The sequence below is a fragment of the Pelobates fuscus genome, chromosome 5 (assembly GCF_036172605.1).
Source record: "Pelobates fuscus isolate aPelFus1 chromosome 5, aPelFus1.pri, whole genome shotgun sequence".
NCBI lineage: Eukaryota > Metazoa > Chordata > Amphibia > Anura > Pelobatidae > Pelobates > Pelobates fuscus.
The window spans coordinates 181478294-181490938 of NC_086321.1; the positions used below are offsets into that span (position 1 = coordinate 181478294).

The 12645-nt window shown below is 46.4% G+C and overlaps 1 protein-coding gene across 1 annotated transcript; it reads left to right on the plus strand.

The window, feature by feature from the left end:
- Nucleotides 1-6438: 6438 nt before the first annotated feature.
- On the plus strand, nucleotides 6439-7368 carry LOC134612086 (olfactory receptor 5I1-like). The gene has a single exon (XM_063456466.1). The coding sequence runs from the start codon at nucleotides 6439-6441 to the stop codon at nucleotides 7366-7368; it is 930 nt and encodes a 309-aa protein (XP_063312536.1).
- Nucleotides 7369-12645: the final 5277 nt, after the last annotated feature.

The following is a 12645-nucleotide window of genomic DNA, read 5'->3' on the forward strand; positions in this document are numbered from 1 at the left end:
TGCCGGACACATTGAATTAGTGTGGGTGAGCCCAGCACTCTGGTAGCTACTGCTAATCTGAGATGTAGTGATGCTTGTGGGACATGATGAACAGGGGACCAATTTGGATGAAAAATGAAGGGAATGTTGTCAGAGTGGCATTTTTGGATAATGCAGCATTGTGGTGCAATTAGGTATTTTTTGGGTGAGGCATGTGCATTATGAGCACTGAACAATGTGGTGGCAATATGGTTTAAATATGTATGGAAATAATAGGACATGTATAATGGAGCAATGTGATCACATATGGGGTATGTGGGACAAAAATAAATGATGGTTAATGTGCATGAGGGCAATAAGATATAGATAATAGATAAGCTAGATAAGTGTGTTGGGTAATTATATTGAAAAGGAGAAATAATTATGGCATACAGTATCTCACAAATGTGAGTACACCCCTAACATTTTATAAATATTTTATTATATATTTTCATGTGACAACACTGGAGTAATGACACTCTGCTACAATGTAAAGTAGTAAGTGTACAGCCTGTATAACAGTGTACATTTGCTGTCCCCTTTAAAATAACTCAACACACAGCATTCTCGGATCCGGGGGGGGGGGGGGGGGGGGGCAACGGGGCAATTGCCCCCCCCCCCCCCGAGATTCCCCCCAGCCGGCTAGTGCAGGGCTGGCATTGCCCAAGTGCCAGCCCTGCAATGTGCCTGCAGACCGGGGAGAGAGATCAGTGATCTCCCTCCCCGGTCCGCAGACACTGTGCTGACAGCCGGCAGGGGAGGGAGTGAGAGAGGACCCGGCGGGAGCTCAGCCTGCAGCTCCTCCGGGTCCTCCTCTCACGAGATTTGGAGCGTTGCCGCGGTTACCACGGCAACGCTCCAAATCTCGCGAGAGTGAACTCTAGCCCTGGAGAGCGGGCTAGAGTTCACTCTCCCCACCTGACCACCAGGGAATCACACTGGGACCACCAGGGACGGATAAATGTCCCCCCTCCTCCTCAATAAAGGTAAGAAGGGAGGGGGGACATAAATATATACATTTTATTACATACATTTTTTTTTTTATTAAAAAACTTCCCTTCCCTCCTCCCCCCCATACACACACTGCCCCACAACCCCACACACACACTGTCCCCATACACACACTGTCCCCATACACGCACTGACCCCATACACACACTGTCCCCATACACACACTGTCCCCATAAACACACTGACCCCATACACACACTGTCCCCATATACACACTGACCCCATACACACACTGTCCCCATACACACACTGTCCCCATACACACACTGACCCCATACACACACTGACCCCATACACACACTGTTCCCATACACACACTGACCCCATACACACACTGTCCCCATACACACACTGACCCCATACACACACTGACCCCATACACACACTGACCCCATACACACACTGTCCCCATACACACACTGACCCCATACACACACTGACCCCATACACACACTGTCCCCATACACACACTGACCCCATACACACACTGCCCCACAACCCCACACACACACTGTCCCCATACACACACTGCCCCACAACCCCACACACACACTGTCCCCATACACACACTGTCCCCATACACACACTGACCCCATACACACACTGTCCCCATACACACACTGTCCCCATACACACACTGACCCCATACACACACTGTCCCCATACACACACTGACCCCATACACACACTGTCCCCATACACACACTGTCCCCATACACACACTGACCCCATACACACACTGTCCCCATACACACACTGCCCCACAACCCCACACACACACTGTCCCCATACACACACTGCCCCACAACCCCACACACACACTGTCCCCATACACACACTGTCCCCATACACACACTGACCCCATACACACACTGTCCCCATACACACACTGACCCCATACACACACTGTCCCCATACACACACTGACCCCATACACACACTGTCCCCATACACACACTGTCCCCATACACACACTGACCCCATACACACACTGTCCCCATACACACACTGACCCCATACACACATTGTCCCCATACACACACTGACCCCATACACACACTGTCCCCATACACACACTGACCCCATACACACACTGTCCCCATACACACACTGACCCCATACACACACTGACCCCATACACACACTGTCCCCATAAACACACTGCCCCACAACCCCACACACACACACACTGTCCCCATACACACACTGCCCCACAACCCCACACACACTCTGTCCCCATACACACACTGTCCCCATACACACACTGCCCCAAAACCCCACACACACACTGTCCCCATACACACACTGTCCCCATACACACACTGACCCCATACACACACTGTCCCCATACACACACTGTCCCCATACACACACTACACACACTGTCCCCATACACACACTGCCCCACAACCCCACACACACACTGTCCCCATACACACACTGTCCCCATACATACACTGACCCCATACACACACTGTCCTCATACACACACTGACCCCATACACACACTGTCCCCATACACACACTGTCCCCATACACACACTACACACACTTCCCCATACACACTGTCCCCATAAACACACTACACACACTTCCCCCTTACACACACTGACCCCATACACACACTGCCCCACAAACACTGTCCCCATACACACACTACACACACTGTCCCCATACACACACTACACACACTGTCCCCATACACACACTGTCCCCATACACACACTGCCCCACAAACACTGTCCCCATACACACACTGCCCCACAAACACTGTCCCCATACACACACTGTCCCCATACACACACTACACACACTTCCCACATACACACTGTCCCCATACACACACTACACACACTTCCCCCTTACACACACTGACCCCATACACACACTACACACACTTCCCCCTTACACACATTGACCCCATAAACACACTGTCCCCATACACACACTGACCCCATAAACACACTGTCCCCATACACACACTGCCCCACAAACACTGTCCCCATACATACACTACACACACTTCCCCCTTACACACACTGACCCCATACACATACTGCCCCACAAACACTGTCCCCATACACACACTGACCCCATACACACACTGTCCCCATACACACACTGCCCCATACAAACACTGCCCCCATACACACACTGCCCCACAAACACTGTCCCCATACACACACTGCCCCACAAACACTGTCCCCATACACACACTGCACACCCATATACACACTGCCCCATACACACTGCACACCCATACACACACTGCACACCCATACACACTGCACACCCACACCCACACAGACACATACAGTGCCGTACACACACTGCTGCCCTTCCATACACACATTGCCCCACACACACGACCCCCCATACACACACTGTCCCACACATACATACAGTGCCTCCCCATAAATACAGTGCCTCCCCATACACACACTGCCCCACACAGACATACAGTGCCCCCCACACACACACTGCCACCCTCACACACACACTGCCCCACACATACACTGCCCCCTAACACACACACTGCAACCCTGACATACACTGCTGCCCTTACGCACTCACACACACACTTTACCGCTCACACACACACTGCACCTTTCACACACACTTCACCCCTAACACACACCACTTCTCCTATGCCCTATATCCCAGCAGACCCCAGGTAAGTTGTCAAACTGTTCTTAAACGGTATGACTACTTACTCTGGTGTGGGATCCTAGCACTACTGGCACCATAACTACTACACTGAGCTGTAGTGGTTATTGTGCCATGATTATTTATTTAAATAATCTACAAGTGCCCCTCCCGAGATCAGGCTCTGGATCCGCCACTGACACACAGCCATTAATGTCTAAACCATTGGCAACAAAAGTGAGTACATTATGAAATTTCCAAATTGGGCCCAACGTGTTAATATTTTGTGTGGCCACCATTATTTTCCAGCACTACCTTAACCGTCATGGTCATGTAGTTCAACAGAGCTTCACAGGTTGCCACTGGAGTCCTCTTCCACTCCTCCATGACGACATCACAGAGCTGGTGGATGTTAGAGACCTTGCGCTCCCCATACCTTCCGTTTGAGGATGCCCCACAGATGCTCAATAGGGTTTATGTCTGGAGACATGCTTGGCCAGTCCATCACCTTTACTTTCATCTTCTTTAGCAAGGCAGTGGTCGTCTTGGAGGTGTGCTTGGGGTTGTTATCATGTTGGAATACTGCCCTGCAGCCCAGTCTCTGAAGGGATGGGAGTACATGTTGACATTCAACTTTCCCTCTATGAACTGTAGCTCCCCAGTGCTGGCAGCACTCATGCAGGCCCAGATCATGACACTCCCACCACCATGCTTGACTGTAGGCAAGACACACTTGTCTTTGTACTCCTCACCTTGTTGCCGCCACACACGCTTGACACCATCTGAACCAAATAAGTTTATTTTGGTCTCATCAGACCACAGGACATGGTTCCAGCAACCCATGTCCTTAGTCTGCTTGTCTTCAGCAAACTGTTTGCGGACTTTCTTGTGCATCATCTTTAGAAGAGGCTTTCTACTGGGACGACAGCCATGCAGACCAATTTGATGCTGCGTGCAGCGTATGGTCTGAGCACTAACAGGCTCACCCCCCCCCCCTCCCCACCACCACCACCCCTTCAACCTATGCAGCAATGCTGGCAGCACTTATATGCATATTTCCCAAAGACAACCTCTGGATATGTTGCTAAGCATGTGCACGCAACTTCTTTGGTGGACCCTGGCCTGTGAAACCGCTGTATGGTCTTGCCCACCGTGCTGCAGCTCAGTTTCAGGGTCTTGGCAATCTTTATGTAGAAAAATAATTCTTTTTTTCAGATCCTCAGATAATTCTTTGCCATGAGGTGCCATGTTGAACTTCCAGTGACCAGTATGAGAGAGTGTGAGAGTGATAACACCAAATTAAACACACCTGCTCCTCATTCACACCTGCGACCTTGTAACACTAATGAGTCACATGACACCGGGGAGGGAAAAAAGCTAATTGGGCACAATTTTGACATTTCCACTTAGGCATATACTCACTTTTGTTGCCAACGGTTTAGACATTAATGGCTGTGTTTTTAGTTATTTTGAGTTATTTTACTACTTTACATTGTAGCAGAGTGTAATTTCTTTAGTGCTGACACATGAAAAGATATAATAAAATATTTAGAAAAATGTAAGGGGTGTACTCACTTTTGTGAGATACTGTATGTGTCACATTGAGTCATGGCGACATCTGTAGCACAATTAAAGTGTTCAAAAAATTACACATCCGATAAATATTAATTATTTAAAATGTAATCCTTCTATTATTCTCTGATTTTGAAAGCTTTTCCTGACCATAATTAAGAATCAAGAAAAATAATAGGATGTTATTATTATTATTCCATTACAAATTGTGCACACTGGCAGGAAATATAATTTTATCTATTACTTCCCAAAACAGAAACAAAAAAATATTCTCCTGTTTTTTTTTTTTTTTGCATAGTGCTTGGTAGTCAAGGTGTTTAAAAAGGCCTAACTTGTGAATAGTATCAAATAGAGTCTCACTTATCATCAAATTAGGCCTTATGGAGAGAAAAATCAATGTTTTAGTTTGAAAGATTTATGCTTTTCACTCCAACTCCCCCAAAAAATATATAGAAACATAGAATGTGACAGGAAATAAGAACCATTCGGCCCATCTAGCCTGCCCAATTTTCGAAATACTTTCATTAATCCCTGGCCTTATCTTAAATCTAGGAGACCCTTATGCCTATCCCACACATGCTTAAACTCCTTTACTGTGTTAACCTCTACCACTTCAGCTGGAAGGCTATTCCACTACCCCCTCAGTATAATTCATATAATGAATAATTCAATCTATCTCATGTGAAGCAGTTCTGTTTTTCTTCTTCTGTTAATCACTGAAATAGTTTTTATTATAGGATTTATTATTTGTATTGTTTATTTCATTTCACAGCATTATGATCTGCAATACCTCACAAAAGCTGATGAGAAGGATACTGTTTGAGTGAATATGTGAACTATATATGAACATCTTATTAAGAACAAAGCATATTAAAAGTATCAAAGAGGTATTTTTGAAGTATTGGACCCAATATTCTAAATTGTCTGTATTGAAAAATAAGAACCATCCAATGAAAATTTTTAAATCTGGTGTTATTTTCTCATGCCAGAAATTAACAAACAGTTACATTTAACAGCTGACTTATTAGTCAATATTTATATTTATTAGTCAATATATTATACTTACACACCATCATATAGTATACCATAGACATGAATAGAATGTAAATTGGTAAGTCATTGTGAGTTAGTAAAGATTCTCACTACTTTCTCGAGAGAGAGAATAAGCACACATAGATGAATTTCTGAGCAATGGGAAACAAAACTTCTCCAATGGAATTTATCCTCAGTGACTTGGCAGAAAAACCCATTCTTCAGATGTTATGCTTTCCTGTATTTTTTACTATCTACCTCATTGGGTCTGTGGGAAACATGATGATTATAACTATCATACTCAAGGCACCTCATCTCTGGACTCCCATGTACTTTTTTATAGTGAACTTGGCTGGTTTGGACATGTGTTATATCTCAACCATTGTTCCTAACTTACTAGTAAACTCATTAAGACAAAGAAAAACAATATCTTATGAGGGTTGTGTGGTACAGTTATACGTCTTTCTCATGATGGCATCTACAGAGTCTTGTCTTCTTGCAGCTATGTCTTACGATAGATATGTAGCTATATGTCACCCTTTACGATACACTGTCATTATCAATAGAGATGTTTGTTTACAACTTAATGTAAGTTCATGGATTATTGGCATAATTTATTCCTCGATTCACACCTCAAACACATTTCAACTACATTTCTGCAGGTCAAATGTTATTGACCACTTCTTCTGTGACATTCCACCTTTACTGAAGATTGCATGTTCTGACACCAGATTTAATAAAATCATGGTTTATGGAGTAGGAGCAGTCTTGATCTTACCGTGTTTCCCTTTAATAATAGTTTCATATATATATATCATACATGATGTATTGAGAATTCCTTCTGCTACCGGACGAAGAAAAACATTTTCCACCTGTGTTTCTCACTTAATGGCAGTTGGCTTATTTTATTTGACTGGCAGCTCAGTGTATTTACAACCTTTATCGACTACCACTACTCAACAGCAGGACAAAGTCAGTGCAGTTTTCTACACTATATTGGTACCAATGGCAAATCCTATTATATACAGTTTGAGAAACAAAGACTTAAAAGAATCGATAAGTAAAATGATGACAACTAAATTTCACTAAATGTGAAAAAAAACAGCTTTACATATCAGCTGTGCGCCACAGCTATGGAAAATTGTCTCCACCTTGTTATTTTGAATGCATAAATAAAAATAAAGGAACATTGTATATAAACTGTCATATTCTGAATAAATGGGTTTAATTTTGTAGACAAAGCTAATAAATATAAAGCATGTAACTATAATGTCATTTTAAATGTATTCGTGTAACTTACCAAGCAGCAATATATGTTATGGTAGTTATTTCAAATACCAGCCAAATTCATTTAAGCTGTGACCATATGTAACTATAACATTTTTATTTTAGTCTATTTTTCTTTATCACTTCTTCATTTAAGAGTATAATTCTTTTGTATATACATTGTATTTCATGCATTCACCTGGTTATTGTGGTTTTTATATATTCAAACTTTATTCACTTAATGGACCACTCTAGGCACCCAGACCACTTCAGCTTAATGAAGTGGTCTGGGTGCCAGGTCCTTCTAGGGTTAACCCATTTTTTCATAAACATAGCAGTTTCAGAGAAACTGCTATGTTTGTGAATGGGTTAAGCCTTCCCCTATTTCCTCTAGTGGCTGTCTCATTGACAGCCGCTAGAGGCGCTTGCGTGATTCTTACTGTGAAAATCACAGTGAGAGCATGCAAGCGTCCATAGGAAAGCATGATGAATGCTTTCCTATGTGACCGGCTGAATGCGCGCGCAGCTCGTGCCGCGCATGCGCATTCAGCCGACGGGGAGGAGAAGAGGAGGATCGGAGGAGGAGAGCTCTCCGCCCCCAGCGCTGGAAAAAGGTAAGTTTTAAACACTTTCCCCTTTCCAGAGCCCGGCGGGAGGGGGTCCCTGAGGGTGGGGGCACCCTCAAGGCACTCTAGTGCCAGGAAAACGAGTATGTTTTCCTGGCACTAGAGTGGTCCTTTAATTAATACTGTTAATCTTCTGTCCATTCCCTCTTTTGTAAGATCTGTTTAATTTTAAGATGCCATGTCATAGATGTATTTTTTTTAACTAATTATTAACCAATTAACCAATTATTTGATGTAAAGTTTGGGATCTATTTGTCAATCAGTCAGCTGCCGTCTTTATACGGCTTATTTTAGTGCTATATTTGTTTGCTGGGCAGATACACCCAGCTATTCGCCTCTGATGAAGTGACACTGTAGTCACGAAACGCATAAGGCAAGCTTTACGGCATTTACGGCTGCTAGATCATCCCATCTTCGAGTTTGAAGTGGAATTCAGGCTTGGATTAAAGGAACACTCTAGTCACCTAAATTAATTTAGCTAAATAAAGCAGTTTTAGTGTATAGATCATTCCCCTGCAATTTCACTGCTCAATTCACTGTCATTTAGGAGTTAAATCACTTTGTTACTGTTTATGCAGCCCTAGCCACACCCAGGGCCGGCCTTAGGCCTTTAGGCACCCTGTGCGAAAAATCTTCACAGCGCCCCCCCTTCCCAACCCCCCTCCCCCACTCCTTCCCCCCTCACTCCTTCCCCCTCCTCCTTCCCCCTTCCCACACACCCTGACACACGCACACACACAAACACATGCAGGCAGTCACACACAGACAGCCACACACAAACACACAGACATAGAATGTGACAGCAGATAAGAACCATTCGGCCCATCTAGTCTGCCCAGTCAGTCACACACACACACACACACACACACAGGCAGACAGTCACACACAGGCAGACAGTCAGTCACACACACACACACACACACACACAGCCACACACAGGCAGACAGCCACACACACACAGGCAGACAGTCACACACACACCGTCACACACACAGGCAGACAGTCACACACACACACACACAGACAGTCACACACACAGACAGTCACACACACACGCAGTCACACACACACACACACACACACACACACACACACACACACACACACACACAGACAGTCACACACAGACAGACAGTCACACACAGACAGACAGTCACACACACAGACAGTCACACACACAGGCAGACAGTCACACACACACAGACAGTCACACACACAGACAGTCACACACACAGACAGTCACACACACACAGTCACACACACACAGACAGTCACAAACACAGGCAGACAGTCAAACACACAGACACACACAAGCAGACAATCACATAGTTACCTCTGTTCCTTGTGGAGGCAGACAGGCAGTGCAGCTCCTGGATTCTGGTTGTTGGGGGAAGAAGGGACTCCTTCCTGCTTCCCCTGCAATAATTAGACGGCCTTTTAGCTCCGCCCCGCCGCACGCTAAGCCCCGCCTCCGCCACACGCTAAGCTCCGCCCCATCGCATTTTTTTAAATTTTTTTTATTTCTGCCATGTGTGAGCTGTGCGGCCGCAGGGCGCCCCCTGCTCCATGGCGCCCTGTGCGGCCGCACAGCTCGCACACCCCTAAGGCCGGCCCTGGTCACACCTTCCCTGGCTATGATTGACAGAGCCTGCATGAAAAAAAAATCTGGTTTTACTTTCAAACAGATGTAATTTACCTTAGATAATTGTATATCAATCTCTAAATTGAACTAATCACATACAGGAGGCTCTTGCAGGGTCTAGCAAGCTATTAACATAGCAGGGGATAAGAAAATCTTAATTAAACAGAACTTGCAATAAAGAAAGCCTAAATAGGGCTCTCTTTACAGGAAGTGTTTATGGAAGGCTGTGCAAGTCACATGCAGGGAGGTGTGACTGGGGTTCATAAACAAAGGGATTTAACTCCTAAATGGCAGAGGATTGAGCAGTGAGGCTGCAAGGGCATGTTCTATACACCAAAACTGCTTCATTAAGCTAAAGTTGTTCAGGTGACTATAGTGTCCCTTTAAGTGGAACGCATGCGAAGACCTCACCGTCTGTATCGGTGCATCAACTCCTCTCAGTCGGCTGCAGGGAGGATTGACATCGATCCATTTTATTTCCCTGTCCTGCAGCCCTCTATCTCAGCTTATATGCTCGCAGGGACGGACTGACAGTGGTTTGGGCCCCCGGGCAAAATTAGGATCCAGGCCCCCTGCAGATCAATGTATGTGCTGGTGTAGATGTACCGTTTATTTGATTGTATGTGCATGTAACGTGAATGTATGCTTCTGTGTGTACATGCACTGTGAACCCTGGTGTAATTATATATGTATGTCTTTGTGTGTCGTGTCAGGATATGTGGAATTAGAGTTTATTTAAAGGGAAACTATAGTGCTAGGAAAACAAGTTGTTTTCCTGGCACAATAGTTACCCACAGATAAAAAAACCCTTCTGTCACTTACCTGAATCCAGCGCTGATGTCTCTCGGTGCTGGTTCAGGCGCTGCACTCGCATTAGGACTTCCCACACAGTAAAGCATTGTATAAAGCTTTCCTATGGGGTTTTGTATGAAGCTAGATGTCCTCATGCATAGCGTAAGGACGTCCAGTGTCACTTAGGTGACCAAAAGTTGCCTAGCGAAGCAAAAGTCTCTAGTGGCTGTCTGGTAGACAGCCACTAGAGATGGAGTTAACCCTGAAAGGTAATTATTGTAGTTTCTCAAAAACTGCAAAAATTGCCATTGCAGGTTTAACGAACCTGGGAAACTGCACTCAGACCACTTCAATGAGCTGAAATGGTCTGGATGTCTATAGTGTTCATTTAAATATATTTAAATGGATAAAAAAGACGCTGCAGTGGATGCCAGGGGCATAGAAGCTGTAGTGTTTATAGGGACAGGGAGTGATAGAGCCTATAGTGGGGGTAGGGGTAATAGGGGCTATTGTGGATGTAGGGGAGGGATAGGGGCTGTGGTAAGTGCAGAGATCAATAGATGCAGTAGTGGGTGTAGGGGAAATGGTCTGTAGTTTGTGCATGGGGTTCTTTGGGCTTTAGTTGATGCAGGGAATATAGGGGCTATAGGGAATATAACAGTTGTAGGGTGTGCGGGGATTTTAGGGGCTGCAGCGTGTAGGGATGCTGAAGGGGCAGAAGGGCTGTAGGGGATAGAGGGGCTGCGGGGGGTAGACGGTCTGTATGAGGTAAGGGTCTGCAGGGGATGCAGATATTTTAAGGGCTGTAAGAGGTGCAGGTATTTTAAGGGCTCTAGAGAGTAGAGAGGCTGTAGGAGGTTTATAGACTGTAGGGGGGCTGCAGTGGTTAGAAGGGCTGCAGGGTTTAGTATGACTGCAGGGGATAGAAGGGCTGCAGGGGGTCAGAGGGTGCAGGGGGTTGAGGAGTTATAGGGGCTGCACGGGAGTTGTAGGGGCTGCAGGGTGTAGAGGAGCTGCAGGCTGTAGAAGGGCTGTAGTGGGTAGAGGGGTTATAGGGGCTGCAGTGCTTAGAATGGGTTCAGGGGCGCTACAGGGAATAGAGGGGTTATAGCGGCTGCAGGGGTTAGAATGGGTCCAAGGGGTATGTGGGCTACAGGGGATAGAGGGGTTATAGGGGCTGCAGGGGTTAGAATGGGTCCAGGGGGTAGGTGGGCTACAGGTGATAGAGGGATAATAGGGGCTGCAGGGGTTAGAATGGGTCCAGGGGGTAGGTGGGCTACAGGGGATAGAGGGGTTATAGGGGCTGCAGGGGTTAGAATGGGTCCAGGGGGTAGGTGAGCTACAGGGGATAGAGGGATTATAGGGGCTGCAGGGGTTAGAATGGGTCCAGGGGCTAGGTGGGCTACAGGGGATAGAAGGATTATAGGGGATGCAGTGCTTAGAATGGGTTCAGGGGCGCTACAGGGAATAGAGGGGTTATAGCGGCTGCAGGGGTTAGAATGGGTCCAAGGGGTAGGTGGGCTACAGGGGATAGAGGGGTTATAGGGGCTGCAGGGGTTAGAATGGGTCCAGGGGGTAGGTGGGCTACAGGTGATAGAGGGATAATAGGGGCTGCAGGGGTTAGAATGGGTCCAGGGGGTAGGTGGGCTACAGGGGATAGAGGGGTTATAGGGGCTGCAGGGGTTAGAATGGGTCCAGGGGGTAGGTGAGCTACAGGGGATAGAGGGATTATAGGGGCTGCAGGGGTTAGAATGGTTCCAGGGGCTAGGTGGGCTACAGGGGATAGAAGGATTATAGGGGATGCAGGGGTTAGAATGGGTCCAGGGGGTAGGTGGGCTACAGAGGATAGAGGGGTTATAGGGGCTGCAGGGGTTAGAATGAGTCCAGGGGGTAGGTGGGCTACAGGGAATAGAGGGATTATAGGGGCTGCAGGGATTAGAATGGGTCCAGGGGGTAGGTGGGCTACAGGGGATAGAGGGGTTATAGGGGCTGCAGGGGTTAAAATGGGTCCGGGGGTAGGTGGGCTACAGGGGATAGAGG